General features: G+C 35.4%; 1 protein-coding gene across 2 annotated transcripts in view; it reads left to right on the top strand.

The window, feature by feature from the left end:
- The window catches only part of PDE3A (phosphodiesterase 3A), a 279950-nt gene that overhangs the window by 225010 nt on the left and 30805 nt on the right, over window positions 1-24135 (top strand). The window contains exons 5-8 of one of the 2 annotated variants that reach the window (XM_019738322.2): window positions 7116-7240; window positions 17524-17689; window positions 20647-20732; window positions 23280-23434. In XM_019738322.2, coding sequence (XP_019593881.2) covers window positions 7116-7240; window positions 17524-17689; window positions 20647-20732; window positions 23280-23434 — 532 coding nt within the window. Of the gene's footprint in view, window positions 1-7115; window positions 7241-17469; window positions 17690-20646; window positions 20733-23279; window positions 23435-24135 lie in introns of both variants that reach the window. The other variant, XM_019738312.2, reaches the window with a different exon arrangement.

Raw genomic sequence — 24135 nt, 5'->3', positions numbered from 1 at the left:
AATATTAATAAAGCACCATTCTGAGATTGGCAGAGAAATGGAAGCCTTTCAAACCATAAGAATTTAATGACTGCTGACTTTTCTTGCTTTCATGATTAAAAATAAGATTAATTGGTTTCTTCTACATTCATACTGGTAGCCTAATAAACCTTTAGAATCAAAAGTGAATTCAAATAATTATTTCCTTCACATATTAGGGTAATTCCACTCCATCATATTCCTGGACTTTTGTACTACTTATTACTTATTTTACTTATTGCTTATTTTATATTACTTATTATTGGACTTTTGTAAGACTTCTAACCACCACCACAGGAGTATGTTACCAAATGTGTTTCGTGAACATTTTCTAAAGTTTGAAATATGAGTTATTGGTGATATTCTCCTCTGAAAATATTGACCATTGTTGATTTGTACAGCAGCAAATACTGATAAGTGGTAGTGAACTGTAGTTAAATATTTGTTGCGTAAGAAAATGAATTATGTTCTCAATGTATGTCTTTCGTGAGGCTGTCTATTTCACCAATACACCTTGCCAAGACTCCTGTCATACTATAGTTAATGCTTCATGGTTTGCTTTCATAGAATGACTACGAAAAATCCTTTCAGTCATTCTTAATGTCTTCTATCTTTCTTTTATTTTCTGTAACTTCTGGTCAAATTTCATTTCTCCTACTCTCATCCCTTAGTTAAATGAGATGGGGAACAGACATTGAAATCCTCATGAGGAAGAGGGTTTCAAGAACTTTTATGAGCTTAACTCACAAGGATCCTGTTATTCTGCTTTATGAAATAAATAAATAAATATTTTCAAAATAGATAAGGAATAGCATAGGATCCCACTCTTTCACTTTGTTCTAAAAATACTCATAGATGTCTTACTTGGGTATACTTTTCTCCACTGTCTAATGTACTTTTCCTTAATTTCAATGTCCTATTAAAAGTCCTGATATAAAGTCTAAGTGATAAAAACTTTTTCATCATTATGAAGAAATGAAATTCATTTTGAAGATAATAGGAAATGTATTTTAGGAAGATAATTTCCTTTATAGGAAAGCCACATATACGTAAGTGGCAATAGTATCACCATTAAACTCAATGAGTTTGGGTTGACTCATTCTTCGTTCTGGGTGAAATGGTGAAAAGACAGTCATAGATAATCTCTAGCCCCAATTATAAACCAAAGTTAAAACCTTTACTTATGAGGCCTATTGCCTATACTTCTAATTGATTTCAAAATTGATTTTCATTTAGGCCCTTTGGTTTGTTTGTTTTTTTCCACCATCACTGTCCTTTTATTGAGCCTCTTTAAGGACTGCAGTGATCAAAAGAAGAACCAGAGTGGGAAATGAATATTACAAACAGTCCTCAGATATTTCCCTTTGGGTAAACAGCTGGATGATTTACTCCTGACTAGTTTTTTTTCTTTAAAGTTTATTGGGGTGACAATTGTTAGTAAAGTTACATAGATTTCAGGTGTACAATTCTATAATACATTATATCTAACATTGTGTGTTCACCACCCAGAGTTAGTTCTCTTTCCATCACCATATATTAGACCCCATTTACCCTCTTCTAGAACCGCGCTCTCCTCTCCCCCCTTACCCTCTGGTAACCACTAAACTATTGTCTATGTATGAGTTTTTATACTTTCAGTTGTTTGTCTTGTTCTTTTGTTGTTTTTGGTTTATATACCACATATCAGTGAAATCATATGGTTCTCTACTTTTTCTGTCTGACTTATTTCACTTAGCATTATAATCTCAAGAGCCATCCATGTTGTCACAAATGGTCCTATTTCATCTTTTCTTACTGCCAAATAGTATTCCATTGTGCATGTATACCACAACTTCTTTATCTATTCATCTATTGAAGGACATTTTGGTGGTTTCCATGTCTTGGCCACCGTAAACAAAGCTGCAGTGAACATCATAGCATGCTTGTCTTTGTAGATGTTTTCAGATTTTTTGGGTGGATACCCAGGAGAGGGATTGCTGTGTCATATGGTAATTTTGTTCGTAGTTTTTTGAGGAACCTCCACACTGCCTGCCATAGCGGCTGTACCAGTCTGCATTCCCACCAACAGTGTATGAGGGTTCCTTTTTCTCCACAGCCTCTCCAACACTTGTTACTATTTGTCTTGTTGATGATAGCCATTCTAACTTGAGTGAGGTGATATCTCATTCGATTTTATTTGCATTTCTCTGATGATTAGTGATGTTGAGCATTTTTTCATATGTCTATTTGCCATTTGTATGTTCTCTTTGGAGAAATGTCTCTTCAGATCCTCCGCCCATTTTTCAATTGGGTTGTTTGTTTTTTTGTTGTTGAGTTGTATGAGCTCCTTGTATATTTTGGATATTAAACCCTTATTAGAGGCATTGTTTGCAAAAATCTTCTCTCGTTCAGTTGGTTGTCTCTTTATTTTGTCGATGGTTTCTTTTGCTGTGCAGAAGCTTTTAAGTTTCATATAGTCCCATTCATTTATTTTAGCTTTTACTTCCCTTGCCTTTGGAGTCAAATTCATAAAATTCTCTTTGAACCCAAGATCCATAAGTTTAGTACCTATGTTTTCTACTATGCAGTTTGTTGTTTCAGGTCTTATGCTTAAGTCTTTTATCTGTTTTGAATTAATTTGGATACATGATGACAGATAGCAGTCCAGTTTCATTCTTTTGCATATGGCTCTCCAATTCTCCCAGCACCATTTATTGAAGAGGCTGTCTTTTCTCCATTGTATGTTTTTTGCTTCTTTGTCAAAAATTATCTGTCCATATTTATATGGTTTTATTTCTGAGTTTTCAATTCTATTCCATTGGTCTGTTTGTCTGTTTTTTTCTGCCAATACCATGCTGTTTTGATTATTGTTGCCCTGTAGTGCAAGCTGAAGTCAGGGAGTGTGATACCTCCAGCATTGTTCTTTTTTCTTAAGATTGCTTTGGCTATTCGGGGTCTTTTGTGGTTCCAAACAAATCTGATGACTTTTTGTTATATTTCTTTTAAAAATGCCATTGGGATTTTGTTGGGGATTGCATTAAATCTGTATATTGCTTTGAGTAATACGGCCAGTTTAACTATGTTGATTCTTCCAATCCATGAGCACAGAATGTCTTTCCATTTCTTTGTGTCTTCTTCAATTTTCTTTAAAAATGTCTTATAGCTTTCAGCATATAAGTCTTTCACATCCTTGGTTAAGTTTATTCCTAGGTACTTTATTATTTTTGTTGCAATTGAAAAATGATTTTTTTTTCTTTTTCTGAGATTTCATTGTTAGTATATAGGAATGCAATGGACTTTTGTACGTTGATTTTGTAGCCAGCAACTTTACTGTATTCGTTGATTGTTTCTAATAGCCTTTTGGTGGAGTCTTTAGGGTTTTCTATGTGTAGCATCATGTCATCTGCAAAGAGTGACAATTTAACTTCTTCATTCCCAATTTGGACGCCTTTTATTGCTTCCTCTTGCCTGATTTACTCCCGGATAGTTTTAAATACAGCCAAGTAGAAAGGACACTGGGCTGAGAATCAGAAGGATCCTGGCCCTACACCCAGAGATGTGTGTCTTGAGTCTCAGGTCCTTAGTCTGAGCCTCAGTACACACTACAAGGAATCCTTAGGAGAAAAGGGGAACTATGGCACAATTGGGAGGTAAATTAGATGGAAGAATAACAGTAGGTACTTAAAAAGTAGGCCTGAGAGAAATAAAAAGCTCAAATAAATCATACCTTAATCATTCCAAGTCAGCCTTGGAACCTACCCCTGCCTGTCTATATTAGGTAGAATGGAGGCTGTAAACGTGAATAAAGAAACTGCCAGGACCTGGTATGACTTTTAAGATCTAGGATGAAGTTGTTATGGGTAGAACTAAGGTTATAAAATTCACTTTTGTGGTAGAGACTAGAGATCTCCCACAGCAAACACACAGACAATTAACCCCTGCCGTGTCAGCATGAGAAGGTCAAGTAAAGGTTGTCTCAAGCTGTTTTCCTCTCCATAATCCAAATTGTTACATATTCATGAAATCTGAATGGGAATCAAGAAGGTGAGGGTCAATGCAAAGCTAAAAACTATTGCGAGGATCACACATAACAATATATTTGAAAGTGCCAGTAAAGTATAATGCAGGTATATACATACATATACATATATATGTATACGTAAATATATTGCTTTATTATTTTATCAATATATGTTTTAATAAATCAATATTATTAAGAATGGGACATATGGCTAGAATTTTAACTTGAAGCTCATTAATTCCCCATAATTAAAGGTACTCAATTATAAAACTTCTCAAAATAAGTGTGTTTTAAATGTTTTTATTTTAAAAAGTCAAAGAGTAGTAAGCAATTTTTAGCAACCCTTCATAATATAACTTTTTAAGACAGTAAAAAGAAAATATACAGGGGCTGGCCCGGTGGCTCAGGTTGTTACAGCTCCATGCTCCTAACTCCGAAGGCTACCGGTTCGATTCCCACATGGGCCAGTGGGCTCTCAACCACAAGGTTGCTAGTTCGATTCCTCGAGTCCCACAAGGGATGGTGGGCTCCGCCCCCTGCAACTAAGATTGAACACAGCACCTTGAGCTGAGCTGTCGCCGAGCTCCCAGATGGCTCAGTTGGTTGGAGCATGTCCTCTCAACCACAAGGTTGCAGGTTCAACTCCCACAAGGGATGGTGGGCTGTGCCTCCTGCAACTAGAAACAGCAACTGGACCTGGAGCTGAGCTGCACCCTCCACAACTAAGACTGAAAGGACAACAACTTGAAGCTGAACGGCACCCTCCACAACTAAGATTGAAGGGGCAACAACTTGACTTGGAAAAAAGGCCTGGAAGTACACACTGTTCCCCAATAAAGTCCTGTTCCTCTTCCCCAATAAAATCTTTAAAAATAAATAAATAAATGAATAAACAAACAAACAAAAAATAATAAAATAAACCTAGTTAATGTTAAGGTCTTATATTTTAAAAGGTCTTATATTTTAAAAGTCTACATATTTGTATGATGTACTAAGAAATTAAAACTTCTAAGTCACATATACAGTACATAAAATTTGTTCATAGTAAATATTATAAGTTAATCAATTCAGCAAAAGAAGTTGAAAGGGAATAGCAGTATAATGAAATAGTGTAATTATTTATTTCAGATTCAAATTTTCAGTTGGTTTCATTGTTTCTAAGAAGGATATGAAACAGATACTCTTTTGTATGCTTTCCTTAATTGTATTTGATAATTGCTGGAGTTCATTCTATATTTTAAATGTCTCTTTTATGATATATTTTGTAAACTGCTATTAGAAGTAAGGAGAAAAGATAAAGTTTTAAAATACCTACATCAATAGTTGAAGAAAAATCTGAAAATGAAAAAAAGAAGAAATGAGGTAGCATAAGTGTCTGAATAGTAAATCAGACTCAGCACAAATCACAGATCTTACTCATTGCTAAATTTACCAATAAGGATATAGGCAGCAACAAAGTATATACTCTGTAACAAAGTATAAACTTAGCATTCTTCCCTTTGAGAGGTCTGTAACTGTTAATGCAGCACCCTAAAAGTTCTTTTTATTTTATATTAGCACATGTTCTGGTTTGGATTTAACATGAAGGATTCTAAGCAACGCATGCATAATGTTGCTTACATAGAGGAAGCTATTTTGGTTATGGAACACCTCCAAATTATACCTCATTAATTAAATAGCTTACATGACAATTTCCACCCATTTATGATCCCATAATTCCATCAGTTTCAGGTTTATTTACAATAAGCTACCCACACAGACCAGGTACGTCCTGCTTGCAGTGCCAATCTATGAGATTGGCAGTGGGTCAAATTATATTCATGCAAATTATAGATTTTTACCCATCACCAAATTTACTAATGCTTGAGAGCACACAGGTGTTAGCAAAACATAGAACAAGGACTTTTCCCTTGGAGTCATCCAAAACTGTCAAAATAGCTTCCTAAATTCTTTTCTCTCTCAAATTACAATGGATTCTGTTTCAGATTTGAGATATAAGGTTTTAAGGAATGAATGCAGATACATTTTGGGTTGAAACACTTCCAAAATTTATATTCCACTAATTACATTTCTATGTAGCATTCTCTATCCCAACCAGCCATAGATCTATAAATTCCAGATTTATTTACAATAATGACCTAGAGAGACCAGGGGTATCCTGCTGAAAGCAGTCCCTAGGTGAAGACTCACTGTCCATTACCTTTCTCCTGGTAAATAGCATCAGTGTGTTTTGTAACAGTTCTATCATTAGCATGTTTACAAGGGGATTTGTCTCATCACCTCTTTCTTTCCAGGGTATCACTAGTAAAAAAAATTGTAGGTGAAAGTCCTGTTATTTACCTTTTCCTTCACATGAAAATATTGCAAAGAGTATTATCATTGAATGATTTTATAAGCATTAATTTTTTTTAATTTAGGCACACCAAGAGTAATATAATATACCGTGTTTCCACTAAAATAAGACCTAGCCGGACAATCAGCAATAATGCATCTTTTGGAGCAAAAATTAATATAAAACCCGGTTATTATATTATATTATATTATACCCAGTTATATTTTATATTATATTATATTATATTATATTATATTATATTATATTATACCCAGTCTTGTAGTAAAATAAGACTGGGTCTTATATTAATTTTTGCTCCAAAAGACGCATTAGAGCTGATTGTCCGGCTAGGTCTTATTTTCGGGGAAACAGGGTATAAGGCAGCATCATGACAGTCATAATCAATGTAAGTTCACCTGCATCTTAACTAGTTAATTTTCCAAGTTTTTCGAAAATCTGAGAGGAACATGATTATAAAAGTAGGGTGAGAAGATGTTTGTTTCCTAGTAATTGGATAAATAGGAAAGTTATTGTTGTCCTTTTATTAACCCAGTATGTTTGATGAGTGACTGCTGTATCCCTGCAGCAGTCATGGAGCTTAGCTAGCTTATTTTGTCATTTGGAAGTAAAGTGGTTCTGTCACTGAACCTGGACCATGATTCGGATTGGCAAGTCTATTATGGAAATGATGGTTGGGTTCTGGCAAGATCTGCCTCAGTCTCAATGAATGATTTCTTCATTATCCTTTGCTCTCTGTCTTTATAGTGCTGTTAGTACTGATTCATGGAATAACCCAGTGATGATGACCCTCACCAAAAGCAGATCCTTCACTTCGTCCTATGCTGTTTCTGCAGCTAACTATGTAAAGGCTAAAAAGCCAAATCGACCAGGTAAGCAATTTACGGGGAGAAGAGTTCATGTTCACTGAGTGTGCAGTCACTAAGTGACTAAGCCTTAGATGTTGAAATAAGATTCAGAGGATGCCCTACATTCGGATGTGTTTGGTTTGACTGTCCTAAAAAAGAAGCCTCGATAACCAATTAATTACTTACCTTTCCACTTTACGTGATGAAACAGATTCTTTCTTATCTTGAGCTTATTGGATGAATAGGAAATCACTGTCACCATTGAGCATAATCTCTGGAAGCATCGGCTTATAATATAAAACCAAATCATGTATTTGTCAAATTTCAATTTTATTTTTAGTGGCTGTTAAAAGAAAATTAATTTTCAGGAGTATGGTATTTATATGAGTTCAAACAAATGCTTTATTTACTATGCATACTATCATTTTTTTCAAAGAAATTCTTACTTTATATCACTCTCCAACCCCCCCCCAAACATAAATACTGAAAAGAAGAGATATTTAAATTTGGAGAAAATATAATTCAGAACCTTTGAGAGCCCTTTGAAAAATCCCCATGAGTTAATAACCAAAAGACCCAACAGCACTGTGGGCAGGAAGTTTTTCTTCCCTTTCAGACAGGTGCAAAATGAAATTTGATGTGACTTATCCCATTTAGGATCTGGCATCTAACTACTACATGAAGTTTTGCAGGTTGGTGTCAGTGTACCCCAGATGTTTCTAAGCACCAGCTTCTCCCTTCCCTCAAGATTCATTTACTTAACAAATATTTGTGCTGTGTTTACTATTTCAGACAGTAAACTAGTTTCAAGAATATGGCAGTAATTAAGCCAGGCCCAGTTCCTCCTGTCACAGAATTGTCACTTACGTTGTACCAGGGACTCTAAACAGACTGTCAGCTATTACTATAAAGTGTGTGTGTAAGGAAATGGGGTAAGACTTTCAAATGATGAAAGAGAAGAAAAGAGATTCATGGCCCTACACTTGGAGCTTGAGGAACTTAATATTTGTAAATGACTGGCAAAGCTAGCAAGCAGAAAGGGAAAGCATTGAGAAAGGGAGATGAAAACAGATAATGTGACAGAAGCCAGATGGTACAGGACCTGGAGAGCTATGGTAAGGTGTTTAGGTACCAAAATGACGAACAATGAAGTTTCAGGCTGGGAAGGGAAATAATTTGGGGAATATCTCAATCAGAATCTGTGCTAACTAAAAGCTAGAATACAGTTTTCGTCCAATTCTGTCTCCTGATTGCCCCCCTCCTGGAATCCCATCTGAGAGTGAAGGTATTTACTATGGCTGCTCCTACTTGGAATGTTTAAATTCCAAGTTTTCATCTGTCCCAGCACTGCAGAAAACTATGATGAGATTCTCAGTACCTTTCTGTTTAGCTTCATAATCTTCTGTCTTTATAGCAGCTTAAGAAGTTACTAAAAGGCTCAAGGGGAAAATTGCCCCCTTCTCACTGGGCTGTTAGACATTCAAATTCTGGCTGCCATGGTAGCCCCAAACTCCAATTTTTGTCTCATGAGCCTCATGACATTGCTAAAAGCTCTGCTGGCTTGACTTCCTAATTGCTGCATCCTTCTGCCTGGATTCTTAGCCTTTTGCCCCATGCCAATGGTTAGTAAATAATGCTTTGAAAGGAAGAACAGTTCACAGGATTTGGCTCACCCTTCTGAGAATCTCTTCTCTCTGGGAACTTAGTCCCCTGAATGAGTTGCTTTGCCTTGATAGCTACTTTTTTTTTTTTCTCTCAAACTCAGCTTTTCTATTTTGTTCTCAAAATTGTATGGATTTACTACAAACTACAGAATCACACCCAGAAATACAAGTCCTCAAAAATGGCCATGTTTCAATGAGGGTTAGAGAAAGAGTACTCACATTCCACTAATATTTCAAGCAGCACAACTTAAGGGAGCATTTCTGTTTTCTTTTGTTTTTTGTATCTAGAAAAAAAAATTTAGTGATTTCCTTCTCCTTTGATGACCCACTTTATGCTAATGACTATTTCTTAAAACTATTTATGCACCAGCTTTGCTTAAATCTCTGCTGTTTAGTGTAGAAAGACTCTTTCTCCAGCAAGTACACTTTTATTGGCATTGCATCACTGAAAGAAACCATTATAGGTAATCTGGTTTTCCAAAAACTAATCTGGTCTTCTCTGTTCTTTGGAAATGTTCATTAATTTTATAACTTAGAAGTCATTAATGACCTAAGAAATAGAATTGAGCTTTCACCAGGGTCAGGAACAGGACAATGTGGGCAAATACTTACATTGAATTACTGAGCAAATGCAGATTAGCTCAGCAATGTGGAGACTCGGATGGGACTCCCGCAAGGTGGAGGGACTGAAATTGAGCATTCCACATTAAACTTGAGACTTTTAAAAGGGCATTGAAGTGATCATAGGTCGGGAGAACCCCTTGGCTCCCTACACAAATACATTCAAATTATTTTTGAAGGAAAGCTTCACCAGTTGAGGGCCATGTGACATCAATATACCAAGTTCAAACAACTCGTAACTTAACCAAGATCACTGAACACCCAAAAATACCATGAGTTAGAAAAAATGGGGGAAAAACTAACTTTATAGAGCTCTGAAAGGGTTGAGTTATTTACATGCTAAAATATTTCATTTAATTTTAAAATATTTAAAGAACAATATGAGATCATAAAAAATAATAGCAATGAAAGAGACATAGGACCGGCTGGATGGCTTGGTTGGTTAGAGCATGAGCTCTTAACAACAGGGTTGCCAGTTCGATTCCCACATGGGCCAGTGAGCTGTGCCCTCCGTAACTGGATTGAAGACAACGAGCTGATATGAGCTTCTGGAGGGGCAACCAAATGGCTCAGATGGTTAGAGCGCGTGCTTTTAACAACAAAGGTTGCCAGTTCAATTCCCACATGGGATGGTGGGCTGCGCCCCCTGCAACTAAGATTGAAAATGGCGACTGGACTTAGAGCTGAGCTGCACCCTCCACAACTAGATTGAAGGACAATGACTTGGAGCTGATGGGCCCTGGAGAAACACACTGTTCCCCAATATTCCCCAATAAAAAGAAAAGAAAAGGAAAGGATATAATTACAGAGCAGCTAAATATAACTTTTGGAGATATAATCAAGAAAACATGATAGGTTAAGTGATGTAATAAGTTACTGAAGGGAAAAGTAGTAAACTAGGAAGCAGACAATGTAAAGGTATTACCCAGAATGCAACGTAGATGAGACACTGGAAAATGTACAAGATTTTAAGAAATATAAACAAGGATTTAGAAAATCTTATATAATCATCATAGTTATAGTAGAATATACACTCTTTCACGAAAAGTGGAGTAAAGGGGAAAAAATTCACACATAAACACAAAATAGTAAAACGACACACCAAAGACCAAAAAAAAAAAAAAAAAAAAAAATCTCAAGTCAGCCTGAGAAAAGACAGATTAGCTTTGCAGGAAAAACAGTCAGTCTAAGAGCAGACTATCTGAAATAAAGGACATCGGAACACAGTAGAATTATTTTATTCAAATTTCTGAGAGAATATAAGAGTCAACCTAAAATTGTGTGTCTGGCAAATCTATCTCACAAGAATAGGAGTGAACTAAAGACATGTTAAGATAAGTGAAAACTTTACTAACTGCCAAATCTTAACTAAAGGAATTTATAGAAAGAAAATTAATGGAGAAATTAGAGTATAATAAAAATGATGAATAAATAAATTTGAAAACCTTGAGTCCATCAAACAAACATTATATGCATAAATAATATTTCCAGATTTGTGGATATTTTTTAAAGATTTTTTAAGGACAGAATTAAAATGTCAGACAATAATAATATGTAACTCAAGGACTGAAATATGAATTTAAGTGTTCTACATCTTTTGTAGCTCAGGAAACAATTCAGATGAGGAAACTGAGGCACAGAAATGTTAAGTAACTTGCCCAAGCTTATATAATTAGTCCTAAATCCTTTCTTTTGTCCTAATGACTTTATATTAGAAAAAAATTGAGGACAATAAACTGAGTTAATTTAAAATTAGAATTTTTGGTGTTGTTCTTGGCCTAGTACAAGATAATGGAAGGATTTGGTTTTCTGTCTCTGTTTCTTCATTTAGGTAATAAAATTAAAATTATTAATATAACTCTCAGGGTAAAATCAAGAAGCTGAAAATTGTGTTCACTTAGCAGCACACATACTAAAATTGACCTGCAAATATGGAATCATTATGCTCTACAAGTGAAACATGTCAGTTATACCTCAATATAAAGAAAGAAAATGAGCTGAAAATTATGGTTAGTGAATTCACTGGAAATACAGAACAAATGATGGAAAAACGTGATGGATGAGCAGCCTCATATTCCTGTGTCGTACTCCCCAATTCATAGGACTGCACTCAAAAAGAAAGGGAAAGTTTGAAAGGAAAAGAATGTCCATGTATGATGCCACAAAGGCAGACGGTAGAAATTAGAGCCATAGGCACGGCAAGAGCCTCTCTCATTCCTGACATAAGTACATGAGGTATCTCCATCATGGTAACTTTGGAGGCGATTTTGCATTGTGTCATCTCTAGATTGCTGTCACGGCAGAGATAAACATTTATAAAACAACCTATTTCCTATGCATGCTGAATTCAACTAAACAAATCCCTGAACCTCTGCCAAAAGGCAAAAAAAATCCATCAAGAATCAGAGAGCTGAAATTCAATTACAGTTCTCCCTGATCAGATGGGCCTTTCTGTTTTGAAACACTTGTTTCCCTTCATTGATGGCATTTTGTGCTGATTGAGCTAACTAGGTGTGCTCTGTTTGATGTAATTGACTGTGATGCCAGCTGGTTTTCAATAAACGACATGGAAAGGGACTGGGTAAAACCCCTTTATGTGGCAAACAGCATAAGGAAATGGAATCAAAGTGTGAATAGAGCCTGAGGAGGAAAGTAAGAAGCAGTAGGCAAAAGAGGTAGGGGGTGCACACATAAAGCAGAGAGTAGAAACAATGAAAAATAAATGACCTGTTTTCAGAGAGGACTAATGAAATCTGTTCTTTGCACAAAGCAAGTCAAGAATGGGTCCTCTAGCTCGATCAATCAGCATTAATTTAAATGATTGAAACACAATCAATTATTATGCAGGTACTAATATAAAATAAATGGATGAAATCACATAGTAGTCCTTTGATTAGAGTATAAAATAGGAGATTTAAATATAATTTGCATTTTCAATCTTGCTTTTCTATTATGAGTCACTGATAATGTAGAATTGTCATTATGTCATTCTGCTTTTAAAATTCCTCTAATTCATGCTTACCGCATTTGCAGTAGTCCCTTCCCAGATTCTAATAATTCTTACAAGAATCTTATAATCCTATTATAATGATTACAGGTCTCTCTGCACCTAAAAGTAGATTTTTTTTTTCCTATAGAAAATTTGAAATGAGAGAGAACTTTAATTATGACGTGATTTTTTCTTTTTTCTTTTTGCATTCTCTATACTTTAGATAAGGTTTCTGTTTTGGAAAAATATTAGGGTTGCCTATTTGCCTGTGGGCATAGAAAAGAGGCATGCATTTATCGGAAATGCTGGTTCCTTCCTTGTTCAATTAAAATTAAACTGAGAGTTTTACATCACAAAACAGATGGATTCACTTAAATAATTTCCCTCCAGTATTGTTTATCATCTCCCTTTGATTGCCCAAAGTTCCTAGTGTCTTGACACACATTTTTTTATGCTCTCAGGAGCAAGATATTAGAGACTGAATTACTCAAAAGGACTTGGCATTTAAAAAATTTACAGTTATATTTTTAGTTTTTAAATTTTTAAATGTTTTAATTTTAAGTATTTTATATTAGGGCAATTTCAATTATTCAAAGATATGTATTTCATAAGCTGTCTTTTTCCTGGAGTCTCTTAAAATTACTCAAATATAAAATGAAGAAAACTATATTTGAGAAAATACATGTTTACCTGAATCCCTTCACCCGTGTGTGTGTATGTTTTTTTTGTGTGTGTGTGTGTCTGTATGTTTAAATGTGTGAGTGTGCAACATAAAGTTAGATGAAACTTCAAAGGTCATAAAGTTCTCTAACTATAGACATGATTATACTTAAAATATCTTAGAAAATAGTCTGTTTTTGAAGACTTACAAAAAGGGCATTTCTCCCATTTCCTTGGAGGATCCTGTTGCTGTATCTGAAATAATTTTTTTTGTAGTCTATCCTTTCTAGAAGAGGAGTATTTAGTTATTGTCTACACTTACAGAGGGTGCCAAAAAAAGGTATACACATTTTAAGAAAGGAAAAAACTGTATTAAAATTGTAATAATATATACCAATAACAAAAGATGAATACAAGTCACATTTGACTTCTGCAATTACAAGAGGTGCTCAAAGTGGTTACCATCAGCGTAATTTTAATAGTTTTTTTTTCCTTTCTTAAAATGTGTATACATTTTTTGGGGCACCCTCTGTATATCTCTCCATTTATTTGAAGGCTAATATATGTAAACATGTGCCCATTTCCTATGGTATTCATAATCCTTTCTATTTTTAAAACTTTAAGTAAACTATTATAATGCACACCATAAGAAATAATAGTTTGGTTTGGGGAAAAAAAGGAGCTTATATGTTTATCCCTTTATCTTCTCACCTGCAGAATAAAAATATCCCTGCTTTTCATGGTTGTTGCCAAGACTCATGCTTGTTAAAAGTGTTCAAAATATGTAGACTAACGGTACTGCAGAAGCAAAGTGCTTTTCCTCTGTTTCAAAGTTTATTTTAAATTTCATCCCAGGCAGTAAATTTGGAGTCTTAAGGTCTGCTTATTTATTTAAGTTTTGTTAATCCCCGAGTTCTAAGAACTCTAATCGTTGAGTGGATTTTTAAATTTAAGAGAGAACTGCATTTCTCTGAGAACATCAGCTGGCAGCTACTAAAAATTAGCAATGAAAAAAAATCACTCTTCTCTTACATTGCCTTCAGAAAATATGTTGTGTCGAAACAGAAGTGGGCAATGTTGGCACAGGCCTTGTAAAAAAAGTAGTAGAAATTTGTCATAAAACTTGCAATTAACTATCAAAATAATTAAAGAATTGCCTAAAGAAATGCCTATCAGGAGTCTCTGGTTTTAGATACGGCTAAAACCTTGCCTTGACCTACTGGCCCTATCCAGTCTTGCCCAGAACATTCCTTGCCCCGCTTCTTCCTCTTGCTAAACTGAAGTCTTACTGACCTGACTGAACCTCTGATACTCCCCAGGTAGATCCCTCTTTCTGGAACATGCTGTCCCCGTGCTTGTCTAAATGTCTCCCTTATTTCAACAGTCCTCTGTTCAGATTTTACCCCTAGAGCATTTCTGTCCTTTTGTGTTCTCTACCCTCTGCATTACTTTTCCTCCTATCACTTAACATTACCTGACTCTCTTTTCTCCCTTCTCCTCCTACACCTCCTTCTCCTTCTTCCTTCTTTTTCTTCCTTCTCCTCTTCCTTCACTTCCTCCACTTCCTCCTCCTTTACCTCTCCCTCTCCTTCTCTTTCTCCTGCTTCTTCTTTCTGTCTTCCCCGCAAAGAATGGAAGCTCCATGAAAACAGAGACTTCTGTTGTTGTTCGCCACTGCCTCCTTATTCCTTAGAACAAGGCACACAATGAACATTTGTTGAGTGAACAAAAATCATTGAGACACTTACTCTGTGCAAATACCTTGGTAATCTTTATACCCTGTTATACCCCTATCGAGCTCCTTAATGACGACACTGTTTTTTCTAAGCTATCTAGAGACTCAGTGAGCCATAATCTAACAAATAAATTAAACTAGTCCTTTTCAACCTTTTTTTACATCACAGCACACATTTAGGTGCAATAATATGTGCAAATATGATAATGTTATATAGCATTGGAGAAATGGGAAGGGATTTAGAGCTTGTTGGATATTGTATTTCCTGTATGGTATAAAATTATAAAATCTAATTAGGTTTTAATGTAATTTCTTTTTTGTTTTTAGTCCCTCGTAACCTCTAATCTGCTTTCTGTCTCCATGGATTTACCTATTCTGGATCTCAGTCTCTCACTTTATTTTTTTTAAATTTATTTATTGTTGTGCTGTAGTTTCTTTTTTTTTTTTTCAATTACTATTGCCATACAATATTATATTAGTTTCAGGTGTACAACACAGGAATTGCAAAACAGTAAATAAATTTTAAATATAAAGTGAGAGACTGAGATCCAGAATAGGTAAATCCATGGAGACAGAAAGCAGATTAGAGGTTACGAGGGACTGGAGGGCGGCGAGATGAGGAGTGCTTCGTGGTGGGGATGCCTGCTTAATGGTGCAGGGTTTCCTTTTTGGGAGATAGAAATGTTTTGGAACTAGACATAGGGGATTGATGCACAGCACTGTTGAGGAACGAAATGCTACTGAATTATACACTGTAAAAGGTTAATTTTACATTATGTGAATTCTCTCTCAATAAAACATAACAAAAAAGTCTACGGCCATACCACCCTGAATGCGCCCGATCTCGTCTAATGTAATTTCAAATACTATAAATCTAATATTAGAAATTTATTCAGGAGCTTCCAAATAAAATACTTTTTTTAAAAAAAATGTATAACTGTTAGTACTTCATAGGGTCCCTATAACCCCTGGCTACACCCAATGATATGTTGGTTGGGAAACTCGGAGTCAAAAATGTCATGAATTTAATTTTCTTTTGGCTTAAGAGATTGTGTAATGTGAAGGCTTGACAGAATTTTTCGTAAGATAGCTAAATCTTTTCAATAGAAACCAAAATTAAAACCATAAGTTGTGTCATTGTAAAGAGCAATACAGATGCTGCCTAATAAATAATGGATTTTTCTTCTTCGTTGGGTAGTTTCCGCTAGAAGTATGGGCTAATAAACCACATTTTACTAAGAGTGCTGGGCTCACTGCATATTGTCCTGCTTACAAGCACTGTGAGCCTGGGAAGCTTTTTTAAATTCTCGAGGTCTAAGTGCTTTCAGTTAAGTATAAAGGTGGGGGATTGATCTGTTGATGAGGCATCAACAATAAAAATACTGAGAAAAGGGTTAGGAGGGGTTGCTGGCCTCCACATGGAATCAAAGGAAGAGTACAATATCTCATCTTTTAAAACAAAACAAAAGAAACAATGGTGCCAACCAGAACTTTAACAATTACAAAACCTCTTCAGCAAGCTTAACATTCCTTTCAGTGGACCAGGAAAATTTTGGGTGTTACAAATAAAACTTTTGGGAGAACTGGACATTAGCAGCAGACTAAGCCACCTGCCAGTATACCACACGTATTATTCAATGATGTGAGAACTGCTGGCTGTGCAGTGGTGAGAAATAGAAAACAACCTTTAAGAATTTTATTTCATCTACTTTACAGTAGGTTGTTCAGCCTTAAAATCATGAAAAACAGTAAGGTGTTTTTTTTCAGAAGTCATTTCTCTCTTTTCTTTAATTTTCACGGTAGGCTGCCTTCTGAATGTTTGGGAGAAAGTGACATCAAAAGACATCATCCCAGTGCTCAAACATGAGCACTTTGAAATCTAATCTAGTGTTCTGTAAAATTTTCACAATAGAGAGTAAACAGAGTTTGGCACCAATATCCACACTTAAAATTTAAGCTTGAAGCCTATTTTTGATCTGAATAGGATCATATTACATTTGTAAATGTTTTCTTCACAAATTACTCTGATCAAAGTATGGTTTCATACACACAGAAAAAGTAGTCTCACTGAAAATATGGATAGTCAATTAAAGTTAACTGCTCTCAAAAATGTATCATTTTTATTTATATATTTTAAGGGTTCGATGCCTGCCAAACTCTGCTCTAGATACATTAATGTTGAAAACAATAGCTGATCCTGTTGTTATTAAAATCTTTACAACCTAAGAGAAGGCAAATACATGAGAAAATTTGAACCGATGTCATCATGTTAGAATGACAAGAAGAAGAAAAAATAATATCCTGATGTCCTGAAGTTACTCCAGGACACCAAGGCTTTAACTGGGTTTGCCAAAATTGCCACCGATTTTTTTTCATGATGATTCATTCTTCACATTTTATGCTGTGGAGACACCCTCACTGTACACCATGTCCAGATGGTGGCATGCAGAGGAGGCCAGCCTGGTGGCCTGAGTACTCGTGTGGTCCTTATTGAGTTAAAAGGAGCCCACGGTGAAGTTTAAGAGTTGCAATATTGCATTCCAAAGACATTTGTTTTGACTTAAAAACTCTCTTTCTTTCTCAGGTGCCCTTGCTAAAATTTCACCTCTTTCATCCCCCTGTTCCTCACCTCTCCAAGGGACTCCGGCCAGCAGTCCAGTCAGCAAAATTTCTGCAGTGCAGTTTCCAGAATCAGCCGACACAACGACTAAACAAGGCCTAAGTTCTCACCGGGCACTAAGTTATACTCAGAGTGCCCCTGATCTCTCGCCTCAGATACTGACTCCACCTGTTATATGCAGCAGGTAAAGATTTTATGTTGTTAACTGGAGTTTAACAATAAAACTGATACTGTTTTTCTTCTTAGGAGCCCCCACCAGCAGTCCACACAGATGTGTATATGTTTGCCAAAGTAGTTGACAAGGAAGTATAGGATAATGTGATTTGTGTTGGATAGGCTATATTTTCAGTGGTTTTCTACTCATAGAAAGTAGAGTCCATATGGGCCATACAGCTCATCTTTGGAGGTGATATAATTTGTTGTGTATTTTGTCTGCTTACCAATAGAACATACACAAAACATGTATTTGAAAAATCATATGAAGTAATTCATAATTTGCTATTTTGTTGGAATAGTGTTTATTTGTTTTCCACAGAGAATTTTATATTGATTTTAAAGGCATTTCATCTTAAGTTTGTAATTCACATTTTACCACTTTAAAAATGTGCGAATAACACATGGCACATTATGGCTAGACTCAAATGGGTCCCAGAATGCAGTTAAACAGTTGCTTATACTGCTCTGTTATGTCGAAATACAATTAGAAAGTGTTGTCTTTTCACAGAGGATTAGAAAAAAGGGCCTAGCATGGCAAGACTAATTATTTTGCCAACATTGTCACTAAGGCAGAAGTACCTCCTCTTAATGATTAACGTAGTTCATCTCCACTAATAGCTTCATCTCGAATTGATCTTAAAGCTTTTCAGTATCTCTTTAGGTAGAAAAGAGTTGTGTGTTTTTAAACTAAGTATAATCATGAGAGTGCCTTGAATAAAATGTTTCTTTTCTGAGATTAATGAGGATAACCATTGGAATCAATTAGTTACGCAGTGGTCTTCCAATATCACATGTTGTTTCACAGACCCAAATGTGATCAATATATTCAGTTTTAAACTTCACAGATTTCATTTTCAGATCCTTTGTTCATAAACTCTATAAGCTAAATGAATGCTTTTTCATTTTATAATTTCATTTTACTTCCTTTCTCATTATAAATATTTTTAAAGGGAAAATCATTTTGGTTGGTTTGGTTGTTTGCCCATGGCTAGAGTAAAACGTTATTCTACCATCCAAAAGTTATTCTGCTGCCCTCTCTGTGACAGCTTTTTTAATAAAATAATTTTTGTAGGATATTAATTCCATCCCCCCCCAAAAAAAAACATGATAAAACAGACATATTTCCCTTTTAGTGATTCACAACACACATCACTTTATTAAAAGCTCTGAGAAGTCCTGCAAAAAGAAAACCTCTTATTTTTCTTCCATCTAGTGTTTTCTGAATTTATTTGACCACAGACCCAATTTCTTTAGGTTAACTCCCAATAATTGCCCATGAAGCTGGCATTTGGTGGAACACCCTTAAGAAACATTTTTTTGGGTTTGCATCCTGAGCCAAGATGGAGCCCAGTGGAGTAACCAGAATCGAGGATATCTGCTTCAGGTGTTTCTAGGGAGACTGCCACTGTGGGCTTCAGACTTGTGTGAAATAAGTCACCTAAAAAGAGGAGAGAGATGTTCAGAAAAATACTACCACTCCTATAGCTTTCCTCATTACAGTCTACTTTTTGTATTCTTAGCGGGAAAAATGTAATGGGATTTTTATTAAAAAGATTTTAGAGAAAAACAAGGCAATTTCACTGCCTGCTTGCTCAGTAATGTTTATAAAGCCAGTAGTGTGTGTTTTATTTGTTTGGGCTTTATAAATCTATAATTCAAACCATGTTTTATTATTGCCTTGAAGGCAGCCACCCATGTAGGCACAAAGAACTCCAGAAACACACGACTAATTATTGTGGTTTCCCCTGCTGAACTCTAAGGGTTTGGCGTTGAATCCCAGTCTCTTGGCTGCTGGAATGTCTATGCAACAAGCTGTTTTATTGGCATAAGTGGTAGTATATTTGAGCTACTAACATAAATGTTCCTTTTAAGTATTCTCTTGCAATGAAAAATCTTAAAACTAATAAATTCTACTTCTACCGAGTTTCATGCGAGAATGTAAGCACATCATTTGCATCTACTTTCTTTTTCCTTTTGTTTGGTCATTTTCTTTTGATTTCCTAAATCAAACTGATGGGATTTCATAATCAGAAATATTTTGCATGTCAGATGCTTTTCCACTTACCTACAAGACTTGAAAAATAATTAGGATGAGAATACTCTCTAACTAGAAAGTGCTTATCTCTACTACACATATAAACACAGTTCAAGGGAAAAAGTGATGTGACGTTTGGTATATTAAATTACAGACTCTCACTCACTTCTCTTCCTTTTAGAGTGAGTAATCTGTGGTTAAATAAATAAACAGAAACCCTCTGAGACCCATTGTGATATTAGGCAGAAGGAAGGAACCCAGAAGCAAAATGTAGAATGAAATCTAACCATGAAGTCTCTAAACAAGATAAATGAAAGGGGAACTTGCCAGGCCATTGTGGAGTTACTTTTTAGTTTACAATGCAGTCCAAACTGTTGAGAAAGCAAAAGGATCCTATGTCCTCCATCCTCCTCTGTTGAAGAGCCCTGTCCACTTCTCAGGTACCTTCATTTTTCTCAGGTACGATGTACCCCTTTTGCCTGTTTTCCTCAGCTCACGTCCTATGTGGTAATTTTAAATTCACCCATCATTGAAATGTACTACTTTGTTTACCTCCTTAGGGCCTTAACAGGTAACTGATCGATCTCAAAAAAAAATAATAATAATAATAATGATAGTAATTTTTGAGGCAAACAATACAATTAACATCCTATTTTATTTTCTCACATGCAATCTTTTCTTAAAGGGCTCTTTGGACATAAAGTGTCTTAAGCTATAGAAATATTAGGTTGGTGCAAAAGTAATTGCAGTTTAAAAGGTTAAAAATAATTGTAAAAACCACAATTACTTTTGCACCGACCTACTGTCTGAATGTACTTATAGATGGTGTGTGCCTATGATTTTTTTTTAAAAGAGAGGATATACTTAAAAGTTGTTCCAATATTTCTCAGCTGTGGCAGGCCATATTCCCAGGGGAATCCTGCTGATGGGCCCTTGGAGAGAAGTGGTACAGCCCTTCGGACACCGAGCAGAGCAGGTAACTCTGTTAGAATTCTGTTCTTCAAAATGGAAATTGCTTTATTTTTCCTCTGATCAAAAACACAATATGTTACTGATTTTTTTTTTTTTAGATTAGAAATTTAAACAATGAAAGAAATCAAAATCATCCATAATCCTACTACCTAGAGTTAATTATGGGTAAAATTTTGGTGCAGAGCTTCCCAGAATGTTCCCATATATCTATACACAAACATGCATATTTTTAAAAATAATGTATAGAACTACACATTTTGTGTATAGGACTATATAGAAATGTTATTTTATCTTGGATATTGGAAGGTCATCCATGTTAGGGTACTCTCTGGAGATTTCCATGGCAGATCCTAACAAACGACCCTGCTTAGATCACAGTACTTTTTCCTTGACATAGTATGATGAAGAGGTTAAGAACACAGGCATTGGAGCCAGATTTATATCATGATTCAGCCACCTACAAATTTGTAATCTCTGTGCCTCAGTTCCTTCATCTGTAGAATGGGGATGATAATAAAAACTACCAAACAGGATTGTTGTAAGAATTAAATTACTTGCATCATGTAAAGCATTTATTATAGTATCTGGGTCACTTAAATAGTTGGTGTTTGCTGCCATGACTATAATATTTTTTATTTTTACTGATGCAATCCTAGGGACTTGTTTTGTTAGTGCTAAAAGTTCAGAAGGTAGAAAAAATGGCTTCTATGAACTATAGACTTTAGGGTGATGGAGTCACTACTTAAGAATAATTCTTAATCATTGTTCTGAGCATTTCTTAATATACAATAAATATCGATTGCCTATGACAATGGTGTACTATGGCAATGTACAAGGTCAGGCAACATAGGCAAGGAAAAATTGAAAGGAAAATTCTCTGTGTGGCCATTACTGATATTGATACAGAATATTGCCTTTTCTATGTCCCTTATCTTCTCTGACTATTGAAGCTGATAGAATAAGGGGAGTATTTCCTTATCACCTTTGTTGTCTCATATAGAGCTGTGGCCTTTTAATGTGCTTCTTCATTTTTTTCTACAAATTCTAGGATTGAAACTTGTCAGTTATATTTTCATACTGTGTCTGATTCAAAGATAGAAGCAGTTGCATGAGAAAGATAGAAGAAAGATGGCTCCTTGGTAAAGTCCTACAGGACACTTCTGATTGGGATAGGCTATATAACAAATGCTATTATTCATTAGCAACTTAAGGAAAATCAGGTCTTATAGTAAATGGTTGAGGACAGAACAAACCTGGAATATCCAGAGCTATCTTGAAAAAGGAGAACAAAGTCTGAAGGAACACATCCCCTGATTTGAAAACGTAAACTACAGTAATCAAGATAGTGCGTTGCTAGCATAACAGTCAGCAAATAGGTCCAGTAGAATAGAACAGAAAGCCCCAAATTAGACCCCTAGCTGAATCTTCATTGAATGTTTGATAAAGATAGCAGAGCAATCCAGGGGGGTTGGAAAAAAAATGAATTTCACTCCCTACTTCACATCATATGAAACTTTACTCTGAGATGGACCATAGATAGACCTAAATTGAAAAGTTAAAATAATAAAGCCTCTGAAGGAAAACACAGGAAGCTACCTTTGTGACTTTAGGGAAGGCAGTGATTCCATAGGCCGTGGAAGGTGATTAACCATAAAAGAAAAAAAGAAGCTAGATTTCATCAAAAGTAAACAATATAAAAACTAGAGTCAGACTTCAGGAGCTCCAATTTAGGGGACAGAATTTACCAGCTGTGTGCCTTGGGCAATTTACTTATCTAGCCTTTCTGTGCCTCAGTTTCCTATCTACAAAGCGAGGATAATAGTAATGCAGTAATAATACCTGCCTCATAGGATTGTTGAGAGGTTTAAATGTGTTAACACAAATGAAGTGCTTGTGATGGTATCTGCACATAGGGAACACTGAATAAACTTCATTCAGGCACATTATTCAGCTGTGAGAAGATTTTTGAGGTTTTTGCCCCAAGGGTAGATTCTTCAGACATGTGATATTACCTGATTGGTCCTCTAGTTAGTGCATAGTTTAGTGCTGACTGAAATGGGAGACAGTGGAGAGAGGCAATAAGGAAGGAAGCCACAGATTCCTGGGAATCGAGATTGGCTACATAGACTCTTTCATGCTCTTGAGCACGTATTATTGTTCCATATTCTACAAACTACTTTGTTCTTGGGTGTCAACTCAATTTCTCCCATCCATGTGCCCATTCTAGAGTTAGTGTTTTAGTCAGCTACTAGGTAGTTTAGTGTGTTGGGGGATGAATCAGGGAAAAAGAACTATAAAGTCATAGGGTTTATAAAGGTCTGAACTACTGATCTAAGTATTATTATTGAGGGCTTATTGAATGCCATACAAATCAAGTCGTAATTCTATCCATTCTATTGGATTATAAAAAGTGTGATTTCTCCCCCCTGTAATCCTATATTCTTGGTGTGTAAGCTCATATATTTACCACATGTATTTTAGGAATATTCATTTAACTGGACCCCTTTGTTTGTTACAAGTTTCTTAATAAGCTTTTCTCTTTCAACTTCAGAGGACACTGCTCAAGTTACCTCTGATTATGAAACCAATAACAACAGTGACAGCAGTGATATTGTACAGAATGAAGATGAGACCGAGTGCCCAAGAGAGCCTCTGAGGAAAGCGTCGGCTTGTAGCACCTACGCACCTGAGACCATGCTATTCCTGGTAGCCCCACATCGCTTAATGCATTCGTTTATTTGAGAAATTGGCTTTTGTTACAGAGATTGGCTTAGAAATAGGTCCCTGAATCATTAGATTTACAAATATACCTCATTTGGATTACGCATGTATTATAGCCCTACCCATATGCATCCATATAATTTTCCCTATCCCAGTTTTATTGATCTCTTAATGATTCTGTTATTCAGGGATTAAAAACATGAGTATTTGTCTCCACAAATGATTGCAGATGTTTCTTAACCAAATCTAAAAGTGTAAATATGCATAGGAAAACTGAATTATTTCATTCAGCAAAGTAATATTTTATAAATATCAATCAATCAATAAACTGAAGTGTGTAGTTGTCTTAGGGCTTCAGCTGCTTTTTTTTTTTTTCTTTCTAGAACCTCCTTGATTTAGAACGTGAGCCAATATTTATTTTCTTTGTTATATTAAATCAGTTTTACATCGACACTTGCTACCCAATAAATATCTTTTAAGGAATTATTTTGTGTGTTTAAAGAGATCCATTTAAAGAGGGTAAAATAATGTTTGAGTCTGGTTAATTTTGGGTAGGCAGCAAGTGGTAGAAAATAGTTGATCGTCAGGTGATTATCAACTAATTGCTATTACCATTTTTCTTTTACCTGATTTACCATGTATACTTTTAAATCAAAGATATTTTCAGATAAAATAATTCAGTGTTT

Source organism: Rhinolophus sinicus, linkage group LG02 (genome assembly GCF_036562045.2).
Source record: "Rhinolophus sinicus isolate RSC01 linkage group LG02, ASM3656204v1, whole genome shotgun sequence".
Taxonomy (NCBI): Eukaryota; Metazoa; Chordata; class Mammalia; order Chiroptera; family Rhinolophidae; genus Rhinolophus; species Rhinolophus sinicus.
The sequence above is the reverse complement of the archived record's forward strand: the minus strand, read 5'-3'. Positions and strand labels throughout refer to the sequence as shown.